Source organism: Bombina bombina, chromosome 1, assembly GCF_027579735.1.
Source record: "Bombina bombina isolate aBomBom1 chromosome 1, aBomBom1.pri, whole genome shotgun sequence".
NCBI classification, from domain to species: Eukaryota; Metazoa; Chordata; class Amphibia; order Anura; family Bombinatoridae; genus Bombina; species Bombina bombina.
The window spans coordinates 353,485,960-353,507,427 of NC_069499.1; the positions used below are offsets into that span (position 1 = coordinate 353,485,960).

At 39.6% G+C, this 21,468-nt stretch overlaps 1 protein-coding gene across 3 annotated transcripts in view; it reads left to right on the top strand.

Moving 5' to 3' along the window:
- LOC128645308 (beta-galactosidase) overlaps positions 1–21,468 on the top strand; it is a 187,495-nt gene that overhangs the window by 157,863 nt on the left and 8,164 nt on the right. For all 3 annotated transcript variants that reach the window (XM_053698186.1, XM_053698188.1, XM_053698187.1), the window contains 4 exons: positions 927–1,045; positions 9,323–9,397; positions 9,490–9,579; positions 20,486–20,599. In XM_053698186.1, coding sequence (XP_053554161.1) covers positions 927–1,045; positions 9,323–9,397; positions 9,490–9,579; positions 20,486–20,599 — 398 coding nt within the window. The remainder of the gene's footprint in view (positions 1–926; positions 1,046–9,322; positions 9,398–9,489; positions 9,580–20,485; positions 20,600–21,468) is intronic.

Sequence of the window (21,468 nt, forward strand, 5' to 3'; positions counted from 1 at the left end):
GACCGTGGGATTACTGTGCTTGATTGGCCAGAAAACTCGCCTGACCTGAACCCCATAGAGAATCTATGGGGCATTGCCAAGAGAAAGATGAGAGACATGAGACCGAACAATGCAGAAGAGCTGAAGGCCGCTATTGAAGCATCCTGGTCTTCCATAACACCTCAGCAGTGCCACAGGCTGATAGCTTCCATGCCACGCCGCATTGAGGCAATAATTGCTGCAAAAGGGGCCCAAACCAAGTACTGAGTAGTACATACGGTATGCATGCTTATTCTTTTCAGAGGTCTGACATTGTTTTATGTACAATCTTTGTTTTATTGATTGCATGTAATATTCTGATTTTCTGAGATTGTGGATTTGGGGTTTTCATGAGCTGTAAGCCATAATCATCACAATTATGACAAATCACGGCTTCAACTATCTTGCTTTGCATGTAATGAGTCTATCTCATATATTAGTTTCACCTTTTAAGTTGCATTAGTGAAATAAAGGAACTTTTGCACGATATTCTAATTTTTCGAGTTTCACCTGTATATTTTATAGTCATTGCACACAGATTGTCTGTTAGTTATTTTATGTGGCTTGGATCAACAGTTGTGTTGGGTTTTATGCTAAGAGTATGTTAAAGCCAGTTAACATGTCTGTTTCAGTTTAATGACACAGAGACATATTAAAAATAAATAAATAAGAAAAGTGGATCCATATACCAGACAAGACAAGACACTTTTGTTATAAAACACTATTTGTCTGTATCACCTTTAGAAGGTGTGATTAAACTGCTGAAACTATAACATAACAAGATTTATTTTCAGTCCTATCCAGAAGAGCACTGTAGGAGATGTTATTATTATTATTTTAATCTCATCACATATTCCATATGTTAAATTAATATGCACAGTAAGTTATTATTCCTTTTATTTACCCAGGGGCTGATTTCAAGAGTACATACAAGCCAATCACAACAAGTTATGACTATGATGCCCCCTTAACAGAGGCTGGAGACCCCACAGATAAACTAATAGCTCTGCGTGCTGTGATCAGCCAGGTAATATATTAATTGGACTCGCTATAGTTCATATTCTTTCTCCCTTGTAAACTAATACACAGGACTGAGAACACCCATACCTCCTCTACTGCACACAAAAGGGTTAGGTAGCAAACTGATCACTCAGGTGATACATTCTGTTCTGGACATATGCCAGATGATTTGTATCTTTGTGTTAGGATGTTTATGAATAATAATAATTAATACAAATAATACAATTATTATCAAATATTAATATTTTATCCTAATTAATAATGACTAAATACTGACAGGTATAGTATTCTGAACACAGTGAATATATTTATGCAGTAAAGAGGGCTCAATTATGAAGAATATATAATAGATTTATTAAAACATTAACAAGCTGCAATTAGTTTACAAACTATACATCTAAATCTCAACCCAATCATCTGTTATACTAGAAAATGAAATATACTATTACAATTGAAAACCAGGCTTTAATCAAATCTTTAATCTTAAAAACAGGGGCACTTTTATTAATGAAAGTTTACAGATATTATTATTATTTTTTTAAATACTTACCTTTGCATTATGGTAAACATAACCCAGATTCTCCGCCCGCATCTCCTGCTTTCTTTAGCATATCAATAACGAATCCGGCTATCTCCAATCGTTGTGTGCCCCTTTTGTTGTCCAGCTTGTGTGGCAAATGCGGATACATCATGCATATGCTAATGAAAGCAGGAGATGCGGGTGGAGGATCGGCGTTATGTTTACCATAACGCAAAGGTACAGTGGATATTGAAAATAATCACATTTTGTTGCTTTGCAGCCTGAAATAAAGAAAGAAACAGTTTTTTGTTTATCCAGTTGTAATAACATCCAAGTGAAAGATATAACACCAACATGTCAGGCAAAAATAAAGACAATTCAAAAACAGAATCACTGAGTTGGAAAAAGGATCAACCCCTCCTAAAATTACTTGTAAACTCAATCTTGTGTAGCTAATCACCTTCTCAATGGCACACATAAAGGCATTTAACTTTCAACTGTGATCAGCTGTGGGCATATCGGTTAGCTCAGCATAAAAAGAGCTTCCCTGGAGCATCTCAGTCCCTGGTAGTGCAACTAAAGCAAACAATTAACTATGGATGGCAAAGCACTGCCAATAAATCTCTGGGATAATGTTGTCACACGGCTCTGGCTGTTGCCAGGGACGTGGTGGTTGCTGCTCTGGCTGTTGCCAGGGACGCGGCGGTTGCTGTGAGCGTGCAGCGATGACGTCATCGCCGCACGTCTATTCCCCTGTCAAGCCGGATCCTTTGGCACGAGTCTGCGCCTATGTAAGTACCTGCATAACTTACTTTAACTGCCCAAGTATAGGTGTTTCTGTGTGTGCTCCTAGGTGCTTTATTACTTGAATTGCCGAATTGCCTTAATATTACTGAACTCTGCTTGTCTGATTACTCTGCCTGTTTAACCCTTGAATTGCTGGATTGCCTTAATATTAGTGAACTCTGTTTGTCTGACTATTCTGCCTGTTTAACCCTTGCATTGCTGGATTGCCTTATTATTGCTGAACTCTGCATGTTTGACTACTCTGCCTGGTTTACCCCTGAACTGCTAAACTGCTGAATTATCTTTTGTTGCTGACCTCTGCCTGTTCCTGACCACTCTATTGGTTTACCCCTGAACTGCTATTCTGCTGGAGTGCCTTTCTGTTGCCGAACTCTGCCTTCTCTGACCATTCTCTGCCTTCATCTTATTGCTGTGAAGGACTACCCTGTCTACCGTGAGTCCTGCTTACCTCATTTCTTACACGCACTTTGTTCTGGGATATTTCATTTTCCGTCCTCTTGATGCCGGGATAAGAAGACTACTGGCTAAGTTTGGTCTGATAGGGAAATATCCCACGAGCATTACATTATACTTGGTCCATGAACCCAAATGAGGTAGTAAGAGCAGTACCTCTTCAGGTACAGACCCTGGGAACCCACGCCATACACTTGCAGAATGTGAATTTTAAACTTGAGGCTATATCAGCTATGCATTCCTCACTGGTTGCAGAAAATAAAATAACGCTGTTCCTGTTGTTACACAGCCGGCCCCTGCTGCTAGTGCTGCAACTTCCCCCCCCTGTTATTGCAACTATACCCTGGAAACCTTTGCCTGACAAGTATGATGGTACTACCGACTGTAGGGGTTTTCTCAACCAGTGCAGACTACACTTCCGCAATGATCCTCTCACCTTCCCGTCTCATCAGTCAAATGTCACGTTTATCATTTCTTTATTGAACGATAAGGCCCTAGCCCCTTTTGGAACAGAGTGCTCAACTCCTGAACAATGCTGATGCCTTCATTTCTGCATTATCTTCCGTATTTGGCATCTCTGGACGCACTACTGCTGCAGAGTACTCTCTCTTGGATCTCCGCCAGAGCAATGGATCTGTGGCACAATACGCCATCGAGTTTCGCACCTTGGCACATAAGACCAGTTGGGATGGCAGTGCTCTCAAAGCGGCCTTCAGGAGAGACTTGTATGAGCGTATCAAGAATGAGCTCACTTATCGTGATGTTCCATCTTCCTTGGATGACTTCATTTCACTTTGTATTAGTCTGGATTCTCGCTTTCAGGAGAGACAATCTGAGAGAGTGAGAGAATACGACGAATCCTTCCCTCTCGTCCAGTCTCTAGACTATATTCTACCCCTTTATTCTACATCACCTCCAGTTACCACTGAAGAGGGCCCCATGGATCTCTCTTCCCTTAAGCCCTCTGAGTCTGAAAAACACAGGGAAGAAGGAGGTTGAGACTGTGTTTCTATTGTGGTTCTATCTCACACCAACTCAAGAACTGTGATATACTGCCGGGAAAAGCCAACGCTTAGAGGATAAAAGCAGGGTACCTCTAAGCATAGCCACTACTAAATCCCCTCACTCTTCTCGGATCCTGGTACCTGTTACCCTTACCTTTCTTCAGAATTCCGTCTACGCTCAAGCCTTTATTGATTCAGGGGCAGCTGGAAATTTTCTGGATCATCATTTTATGATTCATGCTGGGTTGCCTCTACTTCAGAAAAAACAATGTCTTAAAATAACTACTCTTAATGGCACTCCCCTTGGATCAGGTTTAATTCATTTCAATTGTAGAAATGATTAAAGCAGCACCAGCTTTCTTTTGCATTTAAAACTGCTTTATTGATAGTTCAGGTAACTTCAAATGGTAAGCAGGATACAAATAGTGAAAAGTGGTGCCTAGGCAAACACACATAGAGAACAAACTGCTGACATGTTTCGGCCCTTCTGGCCGTAATCTTAATTCATGTCAAATCAGCACCCCTAACCTTGACTGTGGGAGTCCAACATACCGAACAATTGCAGTTTGATGTCATTCCTTCTCTTGCACAACCAGTTATCCTTGGTCTTCCTTGGTTATGTATTCACAATCCTCAGTTTGACTGGACTGAGGGACAGTTGGCCTCCTGGGGTAAATCCTGTTTCCACTCCTGCCTGGCTAAGTTTACTCTGCTGCATCATGTCTCTATAGCCAGCCTTCAGACCCCTTCTAATCTTCTCTCAGTATATGCAGAATTTACACATTTTTTTGAAAAGAAAGCAGCCGATGTGTTGCCACCTCACTGTTTCCTTATGACTTCAAAATTGACCTGTTTCCTGGAGCCCCACTTCCTAAAGGGAGGACTTATCTGCTCGCCGAAACCAAGGACATGGAGGCTTTATTCACCCTTCCATCTCTGCTGCCGGGGCTGCTTCTTTTTTGTCAGTAAAAAAGATGGTGATCTCAGATCCTGTATCGATTGCAGAGTCCTTAACAACACAACTATCGTTATCCTATTACTTTGATCATGAACTATGATTCGCTCCAAAATGCTCGCTACTTTACAAAGTTGAACCTATGTGGAGCGTACAATCTCATTCGTATCTTCCCGGGACATGAATGGAAGACTGCTTTCAACACGAGATCAGGGTATTACGAATACCTCTTAATGCCTTTAGGGCTTTGTAATGCCCCTGCTGTCTTCCAAGCACTTGTCAATGATGTCTTCCATGACCTCCTTAATCGCACTGTCATCATCTATTTAGATGACATCTGAATATTCTCCTCCACCCTTGAGGAGCATCATGAGCATGTAAAGCAGGTACTTCTTCGCCTCAGAAATAATTATCCGGTAGCAAAACTGGAGAAATGTGAGTTTGATCAAGTTCAGATCCAGTTCCTTGGCTATGTCGTCTCGAAGGAAGGTTTTGCCATGGATCCTACAAAACTAACTACAGTTCTGGAATGGCCTCAAACCACCTCATTAAAGGAACTACAGAGATTCCTGGGGTTCTCCAATTATTATTGCAATTTATAAAGAACTTCTCCCAAATCGTTGCTCCACTCACTGAGCTGACTAAACGAAACAGAGACTGCAAGAATTGGCTGGCTGTGGATGCTTTCTCTCATTTGAAAAAAGTATTTTGTTCTGCTCCTGTGCTCCACCATCCTGATCCTGACCTGCAGTTCACTTTAGAGGTTGATGCCTCCGAGATAGGAGCTGGTGCAGTCTTAACCCAAAGGAACCCTTTAACCTCCAAGTTGCACCCGGTAGCATTTTTCTCAAAATGCTTCACTCCTGCAGAAAAGAATTACGAGGTGGGCAATCATTAACTATTAGCCATTAAGATGGCCCTGACTGAATGGCATCATTGGCTAGAGGGTACCCCCAACCCCATTCAGATTCTCACTGACCACAAGAATCTGACATACCTAGAGACTGCTCATCGACTCAATCCTTGACAGGCCAGGTGAGCCCTATTCTTTTCTCATTTTAACTTTATAGTCTCTTACCTTCCTGGGACCAAGAATAAAAAGGCAGATTCCCTTTCCCATCAATTTCCTCAGTCTAGTTACTCCTCTGAAGCTCATATTGAACACATCTTACTCCTTCCTGTTTTGTATCTATACCTCTCTTCTTCAAAGACTGCAACAAGCCCAGCCAAGAAAACCTTCTGAAGCCCTGTGGCTCCTGAGATCCTTTATGTTCCTCCAAACCTTCGCTCTCCTGTATTATCCTGGGCTCATGACAGCAAGCTGTCAGGTCATCCTGGTTTGACAAGAACCTTTAAACTCCTTTCCCAACATGTGTGGTGGCCTACCATGAAGTCAGACTCTCAGGATTATGTCAAAGCTTGTCAGACTTGTGCTGTTAATAAGACTCCCTGTTCCCTACCACATGGCCTACTTCGACCATTGTCCATACCTAAACAACCATGGACACACATAGCTATGGATTTTGTTGCAGACCTTCCTCGTTCTGACTATCATACAGTCATATGGGTGGTGGTGGATCGGTTCTCCAAACTTGCTCATTTTGTACCTTTAACAAAGTTACCTACAGCCCAAGAATTGTCCACTCTTTTTCTGTTACACGTGGTACGATTACATGGTATACCCATAAATATTGTCTCTGACAGAGGACCTCAATTTATTTCTACCTTTTGGAGAAGCTTTTGCAAATTGCTTGGAACCACTATTTCTTTGTCCTCTGATTATCACCCCCAGACTAACGGGCAGACGGAGAAAACCAATCAGGATCTGGAAAGCTTATGTCAGAGCATATGTCAATTCACAGCACACTAATTGGTCTGGGTTGTTACCCCTAGCTGAACTTGCAAAGAACACTCATTGGCATTCTTCTCTACGATGCTCTCCTTTCCAGGCCGCAGCTGGTTATCAACCTCATGTTTTTTCCTCTTTCTGCTCAATCCACAGGAGTCCCTGCTGCAGAACGTCGCTTCACTGATCTCACTACCCATTGGCAACGAATACGATCACAGTTACACTCAACCACCAACAGATAATAAGAGGTTTGCCGATCATCATCGATCCAGTATTCATGCCTTTGTTGCAAGTGATCGTGTCTGGGTCTCTCCCCGACACATCCGCTTACGTCAACCTTGTCACAAATTGGGACCTCGGTATATTGGTCCTTATATAATCCTCAAAAGACTTTCTTCTGTTGCCTATAGAGTGGCCTTGCCTAAGACCTTGCACATTCACCCAGTCTTTCACATCTCCTTGCTCAAACCCTATGTCACAAATAGGTATACTCAACTCAGACGTCCTCCTCCTCCACGCCTGATTCATGGCGAACCAGAGTATGAGGTTGCCAAAATTTGGATTCCAGAATCAGGCACAGGCAGATCCAATGCCTCATACACTGGAAGGAGCGTTCCTGGGTTCCTGCCCGTAATGTGCATGCTCCATCTTCTGTCTCCAAGTTCCAGGCTGCTCACCCTTCGAAGCCGACTCTGGTTCCTGGAGGGAACCCTTGAGTGGGGGGCTATGTCACGCCGCTCTGGCTGTTGCCAGGGACGTGGCAGTTGCTACTCTGGCTGTTGCCAGAGACGCAGCGGTTCCTCTGAGCGTGCAACGTTTACATCATTGCCGCACATCTATTCCCCTCTCAAGCCGGATCCTTTGAACTCCTTGGCGCGAATCGGCGCCTATGCAAGTACCTGCATAACTTACATTCACTGCCCAAGTATAGGTGTTACTGTGTGTGCTCCTAGGTACTTTATTAATTGAATTGCCGGATTGCCTTAATATTACTAAACTCTGCTTGTCTGACTACTCTGCCTGTTTAACCCTTGTATTGCTAGATTGCCTTAATATTACTGAACTCTGCTTGTCTGACTATTCTGCCTGTTTAACCCTTGAATTGCTGGACTGCCTTAATATTGCTGAACTCTGCTTGTCTGACTACTGTGCCTGGTTTACCCCTGAACTGCTAGCTGGATTATCTTTTGTTTCTGACCTCTGCCTGTTTCTGATCACTCTATTGGTTTACCCCTGAACTTCTATTCTGCTGGAGTGCCTTTCTGTTGCCGAACTCTGCCTGTCTCTGACCATTCTCTGCCTTCATCTTATTGCCGTGAAGGACTACCCTGTCTACCGTGAGTACTGCTTACCTCATTTCTTAAACGCACTTTATTCTGGGATATTTCCTTATCCTTCTGCTTGACGCCGGGATAAGAAGACTACTGGCCAAGTTTGGTCTGATAGGGAAATATCCCACGAGCATTACAAATGTTGTGGACAGGCACAAGTCAGGAGATGGATTCAAGAAAATATCAAAGGCTTTATGAATTCCTAGAAGCACAGTGAAGTCTATTATTAAGAAGTGGAAGGTATTTGGTACAACACAGACCCTCTCTAGATCAGGACGTCGCTCCAAACTGGATGAAAGAGCCAGGAGGAAACTGGTCAGAGAGGCTACCAAAAGGCCCACAGCAACTCTGAAGCAGTTGCAGGAATTTATGACAAAAAGTGGTCATTGTGTGCATGTGACAACAATATCATGAATTCTCCACAAATGTTAAGGTTCTAGAACAGTTGTGAACAATTCAATAGCATCAACCAATTACTATAATATGATTAATTATTAAATTCTGACTAATGGCTTTAACCCAAATGTTCCTATTACAATATTAAATATGATTCAATAGATTAACAGCATTCTCAGGAAGTACAATTTAATTATCTGAATAAATAGCCTTAAATAAGTTCAATTCACCAATCAGAGGGCTTTATACAATGCTAACAAATCAGTATGCTAATCAGTGACTAGAAAATGACTAGCATCAAATATGACCCTTAAATGCTTCAGAATATGTTTGAACCAATTCATCAGTGTTCACTAAATAACCCCCTTCAATAGATATTCAACATTTATTCAATAATATTAAATTGGCTCAATGCAAAGATAATTGTCATTTAGAAGATAATCATCTATGAGGTACTAAATTATAACTACAAAATTAACTTCTAAGATCTTAGAATTAAATATAGATTCTGAGAACATTCAATTCCTATTTTAAAGAAATGTATTATTATTGCAATGATCAGATTGCTATTATATGTTACGGGAAACAAGTTTATATTCAGGAAAAGCAGGTCTTTGTGTTTATTGGGCCTATGTGAGTGTATCTCCCTCTGGGATGCGAGTGAACTTCTTTGAGTAAGTTTCCTAATGAGTGTCCTTGTGTCAGCAAAAGAGTAACAAGAGCTTAGGTCTCTCTGGTTGTCAGGGTATTAGAATGTCAATCAAAAGGATTTCAGTGTCGGAGAAAGAGTTTAGTCCATAGCATAGGAAAACAGGCAGCAAGCACCATCCAAAGCTTGCCAGCTATCCAGTCTCTAAACCTTTAGTTTACCGGCTTTGCCCCCCCCCCCCTTTGCTCATCATACTAGATTCTGGCATCTCTCATTTGCTGCACTATAATCATATTTTTTTAACTGATTTGATTGTTTAGTATTTGCCAGTTCCAGAAGGCCCAATCCCTCCTGCAACTCAGAAATACGACTACGGTTTTGTCGCTTTAAAGAAGGTGAGGCTTGTAGTATTTGCATCACATGGTTAGTATCTGTGACCTGTATCACTTCCATAATTAATCTCCCTTATGTCAATTTTAACTTTTAGGTTGGGAAACTTTTGGATCTACTAGATATTTTTTCTCCAGAACCTCCCTTTGTGACTCAATATCCCATCACATTTGAAGACATTAAACAGGTGACCTCTGTGTGTGTAACGTGCATTAACTAAGTGTATGGAAAAAAGTCTTCATCAGCAATGGTTTCAGCAAGTTAGTTAAACATAAAATAAGGAGTGCAAAGGAGTCAACCAAATAATGAATTGCTTAGTGCACAACAATATATATAAAAATATGAAGGTTTCACACACCCCATTTAATCCTATTCCAGTCTTTCCAAAAGCCCTGTTATCCAATTTAAACATGACATCAGATATGGGGATAAACATACATTTTTCTATTATGATTTAGATAGAGCATACATTTTAAACAACTTTACAATTGACTTCTATGATCAAATTTGCTTCATTTTCTTGGTATCCTTTGGAGCAACAATGCATTACCGGGAGCTGGCTGAATACATTGGGGGATCTAAAAGCAAGAGGCATATACTGTATGTGTCCAGCCACCAATTAGTAGCTAGCTTCTGAGCCTACCTAGGATACCAAGAGAACAAAGCAAATTAGATAATAGAAGAAAAATGGAAAGTTGTTTAAAATTGCTCGCCTTAATTTTGACTTTGCTGTACCTTTAAATATGGTCATTTCAGGAGCCATTTAATAATGGGCATTTGCTCTATATACACATATATATATATATCACAAACTATATGGCAAAAAGTATGTGGATACCTGACCATCACATCAGCTTGCTGGTGACCATTCCAAATCCATTGGCGTGATCAGAATTAAGGTAGGAAAAATCTGATTGGCTGATTGAATCAGCCAATCAGATTCAATTTCAATCTGATTGGCTGATCCAATCAGCCAATCAGATTGAGCTCGCATTCTATTGGCTGATTGGAACAGCCAATAGAATGTGAGCTCAATCTGATTGGCTAATTGGATCAGCCAATCCGAATCAACTTGAATCTGATTGGCTGATTCAATCAGCCAATCAGATTTTTCCTACCTTAATTCCGATTGGCTATCAGCCAATCGGAATTCGAGGGACGCCATCTTGGATGACGTCATTTAAAGGAACCTTCATTCGGCGAGTAGGCGTCGGTAGAAGAGGATGGATCCGCGTTGGCTGGAAGAAGATGGCTCCGCTCCGGATGGATGAAGATAGAAGATGCCGCTTGAATGAAGATGTCTACCGGTCCGGATGTCCTCTTCTGCCCGGATAGGATGAAGACTTCTGCCACTCCGGATGTCTTCTTTTGGTCCATCGGTGTCCGGTTGGGTGAAGACGACACAAGGTAGGGAGATCTTCAGGGGGGTAGTGTTAGGTTTATTTAAGGGGGGTTTGGGTTAGAGTAGGGGTATGTGGGTGGTGGGTTGTAATGTTGGGGGGTGGTATTGTGTTTTTTTTACAGGCAAAAGAGCTGATTTATTTGGGGCATGCCCCACAAAAAGTCCTTTAAAGGGCTGGTAAGGTAATAGAGCTGTTAACTTTTTTAATTTAGATTAGGGTAGGGAATTTTTTTTATTTGGGGGGGCTTTGTTATTTTATTAGGGGGCTTAGAGTAGGTGTAATTAGCTTAAAATTCTTGTAATCTTTTTTTATTTTTTGTAATTTAGTGTTTGTTTGTTTTTGTAATTTAGTTTAGTTTATTTAATTGTAGGTATTTGTAGTTAATTGATTTAATTTATTTATTGATAGTGTAGTGTTAGGTTTAATTGTAACTTAGGTTAGGATTTATTTTACAGGTAATTTTGTAATTATTTTAACTAGGTAGCTATTAAATAGTAAATAACTATTTAATAGCTATTGTACCTAGTTAAAATAAATACAAAGTTGCCTGTAAAATTAATATAAATTCTAAAATAGGTACAATATAATTATTCGTTATATTGTAGCTATATTAGGGTTTATTTTACAGGTAAGTATTTAGCTTTAAATAGGATTCATTTATTTAATAAGAGTTAATTTATTTCGTTAGAATAAAATTATATTTAATTTAGGGGGGTGTTAGGGTTAGATTTAGCTTTAGGGGTTAATACATTTATTAGAGTAGCGGCGAGGTCCGGTCGGCAGATTAGGGGTTAATACTTGAAGTTAGGTGTCGGCGATGTTAGGGAGGGCAGATTAGGGGTTAATACTATTTATTTTAGGGGGTTTGAGGCGGGAGTGAGGCGGTTTAGGGGTTAATACATTTATTAGAGTAGCAGCGAGCACCGGTCGGCAGATTAGGGGTTAATAAGTGTAGGTAAGGTAGCGGCGACGTTGGGGGTGGCAGATTAGGGGTTAATAAATATTATTTAGGTGTCAGCGATGTTAGGGGCAGCAGATTAGGGGTTTATAGGTATAATGTAGGTGGCGGCGGTGTGCGGTCGGCAGATTAGGGGTTAAAAAAAAATTATTAGAGTGGCGGCGATGTGGGGGGACCTCGGTTTAAGGGTACATAGGTAGTTTATGGGTGTTAGTGTACTTTAGACTCTAGCACAGTAGTTAAGAGCTTTATAAACCGGTGTTAGCCCAGAAAGCTCTTAACTACTGACTTTTTCCTGCGAATGGAGTCTTGTCGGTAGAGGCTCTACTGCTCACTTCAGCCAATACTCTAAATACCGGCGTTAGGAAGATCCCATTGAAAAGATAGGATACGCAATTGGCGTAAGGGAATCTGCGGTATGGAAAAGTTGTGGCTTGGAAGTGAGCGTTAGACCCTTTCCTGACTGACTCTAAATACCAGCGGGCGGTAAAAAGCAGCGTTAGGACCCCTTAACGCTGCTTTTGACGGCTAACGCAGAACTCTAAATCTAGGCGTAAGTTTTATGTTTACTGTCCCTTTAAATAATGAATACTTTGGTATAAGTGGGAGGGCTGAATATCTAAACTGAGCCTTCCATATATTCTAATAAGACAAATAGCCGTAGTGAATATTTATGCAGGGGAACCCTACCAAAACTATTTACTTAAAAGGTTGCAAATTTGTTTTGCCAAGCTAAAAGGTACAAAATAAAGGATGCCACAGTGATAAGAGCCAGCAGTTTATTAAATGGTTAGATGTAGTGACATTGCGCTATAAATAAAGAGCCTCATTCATAGGAATTTTATTTCCTGCTTATTTTTTTAATAAAAATGTAAAATATGAACCTGTTGGTGTGCATAAAAAAGAAGGAATGGATTGTGGCGCCCTAGATTGATACGTTTTGCAAGTATACTGGGTTTGCAAAGGGTGTTTACTTTTGTTGCTTTTACATGGGTCCCCATTCTACTAAAACTGAATTTTATAAAAACATAGGGTCAGATTACAAGTGGAGTGCAAATTATTGCAGGCGAGCGATAAGGGGTTTATCTCATGTGTTTGTGCGCATCGGGGTCACCGCTGGTATAAGTAAACGCGATTGCTTGAGCGCAATTGAAGCAACTAGTAATAGATTGAAGCAACTAGTTTTGAATTTACTAAAGTGGCCGCTACTAAATTACTACTGTAAAAATGGTGGCTATTATATGGCTAATGCCCGTCATGTATAATACTGTTTCAATTAAATTTTTTGTTATCTGGTTGTACACCGAATTATTGCTCTTACTGCAATACGTTCTATAACAAAGTTGCCTCATAAGCAATACACTAATTGTTTTTACTGTGTAAGATTTTAACTAAAACATTGTACTGTATCTAAAATGGTCAATAGACATTAACATGTCTAAGGTGTAGAGGTGGTACCTAAATATTCACACTTAGGTGCATAAAAAGGTACCTCCTACTAACACACCTATCTTTGACAAAGCGCCAGTAAGGCGTAAAACGCGTCAGATTACATCATTCTCCGACCGTACCTACGCTCCTAGGTCACTGCCATGTTTTCACAAGCCGTGATTGTTTTAACCGATGTCTATTAAAGGTATGGATTTTACTTCACTTATCTAAGCAGTTTTGTGCATTCATTGCCGCATCTTTACCTAACGTATGGTTTACCGTTTCAAAGGGGATTCTTGTTTTATATGTAGTATCGGCTGCCAGCGTCTGGCTGAGCAGTTATCTTAGCTCCGGGAGAGACACCGAAGCAGCCCCTGGTGACAATAAGACACTTTGTCCCTCTGTTTTTCTTTGAACTAAGTTTTTGATCTGCATATATATATATATATATATATATATATATATATATATTCGTTTAGCAAAGATGTGCACTCTCACTTATATGCAACAACCAGGGTGCTAGTGAAATTAGATACAAAATCAGAAACAGACCTTGCACTCGCTGGATTTTTTAACAAACTTTTTTACTTGGCAAAATTAGTGACGTTTCGGGGACAGTGTATCCCCTTCCTCAGACAGTGAATGCTTCAAACTTTGGTGAATTTATACAAACAAATAAATAACCCCTCCCCCCAATTAGCAAAAAAAAACGCCAAAAGTGTTGCTATGGTGACCATATGTCACAAAGTGAACATCGTATATAAATTATAATATAAGCAATCAATGCTATGACAGTGAAGATGATCAAATTAAAAGACCTGTAGCAAAATGAACATGGTAAACAACTTAACATTTCACAGTACTGGTAATCTTAACATACCCCTAATGTCCGTTATTATCCGGGGAGCCAGCCAATATTGGAAGCCTTATATGTTGTTACCTAGGTGGTCAGGCATAAAGTACACACTCTAAACCTACCATGATGGGAAAACAAACAGAGTTCTAAAGTAGATCGCCGTGTACCACGCCACCGCAACTGCACCCGCACTAGGTAGAACAGACAAACCCGGAAGTGCATCGGCCGATCACGTGTGTGGCCCTGCACCAATCACTCGGGTTGCGGTTGGGGTTGTCATGGCAATGGGTCACAACGATCCAAATAGCAACAAAGAAGCATGTCAAACAAATCAGCTACTAAGCATAACATTGTAATAGTACACATCAATCGATACTTGTAATAAGCGCTGCTATATTGGCTATACCACTGCCGTAAATATAACCAATAAATAATATATATAGCAATCTTGCCGTATTCTAATGGGGGTATAATAATATCATACATATCATAGTGGACGCTGCTACAGGGACTATACCACTAATGTACATTTACTATCCAATATACACAGTGTACCATGATGGAGAGTATGTACAAATTTTATACACGTTAATATCACCCATTAAAGAAGGTGAACAGAGATGTCATGACCCATGAACCTCCCAAGAGAGAGTACCAAACGCCCCGAAGAAAAGAATAAACCAAAATAGCCCCACCTATACATAAATACAAAGTAAACCAAACAGACAATAAAAATTGGGAAAAGAATGTGAAAAAATGTTAGTGAAAAAAGGGGGAGGGGGGAAGAAAAACAGAAAAGATAAATAAAAATAATAATAAGAAAAAAATAAATATAAAAATAAAAATAATAATAAAATAAAATAAAAATAAAAATTAAAAATGAGAATAGAGTGTGGACTCTCAAGTAGAAAAAATCTGGATAACATGGACTCCCATGGTAAGTAAGGCAAATCTCCATAAGAGCTGGATCTAATTTACAAGAAACAATGCCAGTCAAACATAGTATTAAGTCCATGTGGTTGCAGGGTATTCAAACGAAAAATCCATTTGGCCTCAACTTGCAGGAGAAGTGTATCCCTATCACCACCCCGCCTTAATGGGGGGACATGATCAATTAAGGTGAATCTCAGATCATGGAGTCCATGGCCTTTCTCCACAAAGTGCCGGGCCACAGGTTGGTCACTAGAGCCCTTCTTAAGGGCCGTTCTGATAGATGATCTGTGGTTAGCGAACCTGGTCCGGGCGTCGTCAGTTGTTTTTCCCACATAGAACCGCCCACAGCTGCAATTTAGTAGGTATACCACATGAGAGGTGGTGCACGTTAGCACATGCCTAATCTTGAACCTCTGATTGCGGTGGGGATGTCCAAACGTTGGTCCTGGAATCATGGCATTACAGGTGGTACATCCCACACACCTATAGCATCCTGGTTTCTTTCTCTGTGTCAACCATGTCTCAGGGTTGTAGCAATGTGTGGGGTCCGTGAGCATCAACAGATCTTTTACATTTTTGTCACGTTTGTAACCCACTCTCGGAGGTTGCCACTTGTTGAATGGAAGAGAGGGATCACCTTGTACGATGTGCCAGTGTTCTCTTAGTGTTATGCCTAAGGCTCTAGTTGAAGGACTATATACCGTGGTAAAGGTCATCCGCTGCTCGTCTTTAGGATCGGTTCGGGTAGACATCGTGGTATCACTTTCCACTCCCATTCTACTTTGTTTAACAAGGTGCGGATTATATCCTCGTTGTACAAATCGTTGCTGCATCTCATCAAGTTGCTGGTGTCTTCTGGTCTCATCACTATTATTTCTTGCGGCCCGCTGCAGTTGGGCTTTCGGAATAGCCCTGAGGAGTGCAGTCGGATGGTTACTTGTGGCGTGTAGGATAGAATTCCTGTCCGTGGGTTTCCTAAACAACGAGGTACCCAAATAACCACTCTCTGTTTTGAAGATGTTTAGGTCCAGGAACTCAATACTTTCCAAATCATGTTTGAGTTTGAGTTTCACTGGATGATTGAGTGAATTCAATTCTTCAAACCATCTTTCCAACTCTGTAGCTGTACCCCTCCAAATAATTAGCAGGTCGTCTATATACCGTTTGTAGTATATCATTCCTGGATTCTGATATATCTTCATCACATGTAGTTCGTAGTGCTCCATGTATAGATTGGCCAATGAGGGGGCCACGTTTGATCCCATGGCCGTACCTGATATTTGTTGGTGGTACTTTCCCTCGAACCTGAAATAATTGAGACGTAGGCTCAGATCTAACAGATTTATCAGGAAGTCTCTAGGTGGACCAATATAGGGATGTTTGTCCAAAGCATCAGCCACATACTGTTTCCCAGTCTCATGTGGAATAATTGTGTATAAACTATTTACATCTGCTGTGGCCAAGATGTATGGCTCCTCGAACTTGATAGTTTTCAGTTCTGCAATCAGCTGTGACGAATCCCTAAGGTATGACCTCATATTTCTCACAAGGGGCTGAAGAAAGTGGTCCACATAGATAGCCAACCTAGAGGTGATGGAATTCCTGGCAGAGACAATTGGCCTCCCGGGAGGCTTCTCCAAAACCTTGTGGATTTTGGGAAGTGTGTACAGTATGGGACAGACTGGATATTTAATCCTCAGGAAACCAGCAATGTCTTCATCAATCCACCCTTCATTCAATCTTTCTTGGACCGCCTGCTGTATCAGAGTTTGGAAATTGTTAGTCGGATCCCTTTGAAGTGGTTGGTATGTCACAGTGTCACTGAGTTGCTGTTTGATTTCGTCACTATAGTATTTGTAATTTAATACAACCACCGCACCGCCCTTATCCGCGGTGCGGATCACAATGTCAGGGTCCCTAGACAACGTAGTGATGGCAGCCTTTTCTTCTGGACTTAGATTAGTGTGAAATTTATTGGACTCATATCTTCTCAGATCTTGAGAGACCAATCTCATGTAGGTTTTGATGCTTGCGTTGTTGCTTGAGGGGTCAAACGAGCTTTTGTTCTTAAACTTATGTGTGTCACCATCTGCGGACTGGACATTAAAGAATTCTTTTAGTCGCAGAGACCGCTGGAATTTCTGGCAATCGGTATAATTGGTGAACTCGTCACTCTTGCCAGAGGGTACATATGGTCACCATAGCAACACTTTTGGCGGTTTTTTTTTTGCTAATTGGGGGGAGGGGTTATTTATTTGTTTGTATAAAGTTTGAAGCATTCACTGTCTGAGGAAGGGGATACACTGTCCCCGAAACGTCACTAATTTTGCCAAGTAAAAAAGTTTGTTAAAAAATCCAGCGAGTGCAAGGTCTGTTTCTGATTTTGTATGTATATATATATATATATATATATATATATATATATATATATATATATATATACATACACTATATATAAATAAGTGCATTGCAGTTAAGTAAATAAAAACATGTTAAAGCATATTTATGCACTATTCATTTTTAATTAAGGTTTTAACTATGTATTACTGTAAATATTTCACATTACAATGTTCTGCACATACGGGAATATGTTCTATGTATTTATAAATAGATATTCCTATATATATCTGTATATACCTATATATAATCATCAATATATATAGGTATAAATATATATTGTACCAAAAAAACATCAGCTATATGTAGAAATATTTATTTCAGAATAAATAGAATATATTCTTGTATGTGAAGAACATTGGAATGTGAAATATTAATATTTTCATGTTGGGTTAGCACACATGAGAATATGCGATTGGGTTTGTTTGAGTGTGGGGTGTTTTTTTCTCTCGATTGACTTCATTGACGTGCACGCGATGTTTGTTGGGTTAGCACAAGCGAAAAGTTTAGTTTGAACTCATAATACAATATGACGAGCACAAACAGCTTACTTCGAGTGGGTGTATTCATTTGTGCTCCACTTGTAATCTGCCCCATAATCTTTGGTGCTTTTTTTTTTATACATTTCACAGAAAAAAAAGTTAATTTTTTTTTTTTAAATACCACAAAGTTTTATCTTAAACTTATATTTGATATATTTTCATTTAAGTGTATAAGTTGTAATATATTATAAAGGTTATATTCTCAATAAGGTGTGTGTCTTATAGAAGCATAATAGCTTCTTTTTGGTGCATACCCATATTTAATTCAGTCAAACCAAAAACTACCAGATAGAGATTAGGATCTCAAAATCTAGAGATACCTTTAAATGACAGGGAAAACAGCACTCTTGTTTAATCAAAAAACACCTATTTATTCATGCAGTTCTAAAATCAAGGACTGAAACTAAAAGACTATTTCAGGTGCAGTAAAGGTTATTACCCATTTAAACATTCAAAACCAACCATATACAGTTAGCGCATATACAGTATGTCTCCTTGTTATAACTATAAAGTCCACTATCCTTGCCAGGACCAAAAAATGTGTGCACACAAAAAAGAAACAGATCTATTTCATATTGGTAGTGGCCGGCGCTGGTACACTGTTAAAAAGAAAAGGCGCCATTCACAGCGTATCCAGTTAGTATTAAACAGGAGCAAGTTTCTGTTCATTTAAACATTCAAAACCAACCATATACAGTTAGCGCATATACAGTATGTCTCCTTGTTATAACTATAAAGTCCACTATCCTTGCCAGGACCAAAAAATGTGTGCACACAAAAAAGAAACAGATCTATTTCATATTGGTAGTGGCCGGCGCTGGTACACTGTTAAAAAGAAAAGGCGCCATTCACAGCGTATCCAGTTAGTATTAAACAGGAGCAAGTTTCTGTTCATTTATGCAGATAGTTGTCAGTTCATATCTCAACTTAGTCACAGTCACAGATATTTTGCACGCATATATGTTTAGCATATCGCGTATGTTTCAGCAGAAGCAGATTAGCGTATTGTTTAAGCAGAAGCATGTTAGCAGTTGTTAGTGTTTAGCTGTTAATGAGTGCTTGCAACAAAGCATGTCCTGTGATAGGGAGTGTTACCTTCCGCAAATTGGCTTGTAGGCGCTTCTCAGTCCCACCGCTTTAGCGGAGACAGAATATATTGTGTCCTACCTTGTTTGCAGCCTTCGCTCCCTCCACTGCCTCGTAGCACTTAACTCTCTGCACTTTTTCCTGGAAAAGACAGCGGCTTCTTGCCGTCCTCTAGGTCTTCCACAGCGCTTTTTGTAATGCTTCTTGTTATAGTCCAGGATAACTCCTTTCCGTTCAAAACTTCTGTGGTCTTTCAAGTTCAAACAAACCAGTTGTAATATTTTTATTATCCTGTTTGACATATTATCATTGCCCCAGAGTGAGTTTATCTGAGTTATGTAACCTTGTATTGGGATTGGTCGTATTTAAATAATTTGCCTTTAGTTATATTATAAATTTAGACATATTTGTTTGCCCTTTTTCCATTTTTTTACAGTATTGTCTTTCTTACCTGTAGCCAATGGAAATATCAGTCATAATATTACCTTTTATATAGACCAGGACAAACTCTACCTCTTAGACAAGTAATTGAATAACAAGACACGTGACATTTGAATGTATCTAAATAATGATTTTTTTTTTATATGTTGTATATGTTTTTTTTTATACAATAAACTTAAATGATTCAGATAGGGCATGCAATTTTAAACTATTTTCCAATTTACTTTATCATCAACTTTGTTTTGTTCTTTTGGTATTCTTTGTGGAAAGCTAAACCTAGGTAGGCTTGTATGCTAATTTCTAAGCCTTTGAAGGCCGCCTCTTATCTCAGTGCATTTTGACAGTGTTTTACAGTTAAACAGTGCTAGTTCATGTGTGCCATATAGATAACATTGTGCTGACTCCAGTTGAGTTACTTATGAGTCAGAACTGATTGTCTAGAATGCAAGTCTGTCAAAAGAACTGAAACAAGGAGGCAATTATGAATAGTAAATATAAATGCCATCAGTTTTGCGTATGGTCAGCATTTTAAAGTTGAACTAATCAGGATGGCCTTGGTTTACCAGACCTATGTAATTTGTCTATTCTTTGCTAGGGCATACTGGTTCCTGAACCGCTGCAACATTCATGACCTCAGAGGTACTGAATATAAAATGCTTTCTGGGGAGTGGTTTGTAATGCACTCATAGTACAAATACTAATTTTTTTAAATAAGTGAGTTTATAGCCGCACTAGGCCATAGCTGCAAGAAAAAAGTTTCAACCAATTGATCGTGTTTGCGGAACTAAATGGTATATCAAATGTGGTATTATTTTTATGGATTTGACAGACTGATAACTTTGATATATCATTTGTGGACATACTTTGACATGAAATAACACCCAGACAGAAAACTGAAGGCTTTATAAATGGGACATTCTCTTTAAAAACACACTAAATTAAATAATTTCAACTGTATTGTGACTAGTAAGTCTTTATTGTGTTTATTTTTATATTGTATATGTTTAACAGTGTCCTCAATCAATTTTACATTTTTATTGTTGCAGTATTATGGATTTGTGCTGTATCGGACTCGTCTGATTTGGGATATTCCTGTTGCCACCCTTCTTTCATCCTCACCAAATGGTATCCATGACAGAGCATATGTATTGATTAATGGGGTGAGAATGGTTTTTATCACACAATCTTTTTTTAACACACGTTTTTGCCCTTTGTAACTTTTCATAATTTGTAAATACTTGAAAAGGTGTTTTTGCTGTGTGGATAGGTTTATGCACTCTATGAAGTTTAAGCCTAAATGATTTAAGATATTAGGGGAAAAAATAACTGAGAAATAGTGAGATAATAGAGATTGGGGTATACAATGACAAGGATTTGTGATAAGATACAAAACATAACAAACTAAACAAATCTAGTACAGGAGGAAGAGGGCTCTGCTCTAAAGAGATTATGGGCTACAGATTGAGGGTTCAGAGACATAAGGTTTGGGGTAGCTTGTCACATGGATTGTAGTTGTAGCAGTGAGTTAGGCAGTTCCATCATTATTTTGGTTAGAATAAAAAACAGAGGAGAGATGGTAAACCTTTCTCAAATAGTTGTGTTTTTAAGGAGCGTCTGAAGCTATACAAGGTTGGAGACAGTCTTATGGAGCGGGGTAGATAGTTCCAGTTGACAGGAGCAGCACGTGAGAAGTCTTGGAGGTGGGAGTGGGACGTAGAGATAATAGGAGTAGAGAGACGTAGGGAATATTTCACGATGAGAGAGGAAATATAGTTGAGAGTTAGACTGTTGAGTGATGTGTAAGTTAGGGTTGATACTTTAAATTGTATTCTAGAGTGTATGGGGAGCCAGTGTAGAGCAGCTGATGTAGATCGGGGACTAAGGTGGATGAGTCTAGCTGAAGCATTCATAATAGATTGGAGGGAGGTGTTTTGGAAGGCTATTTAGAAGTATATTGCAATAGTCAATGCGTGACAAAATGAGGGAATTAATTAGTATTTTTGTAGTTGTTTTGAGTAAAGAAAGGACG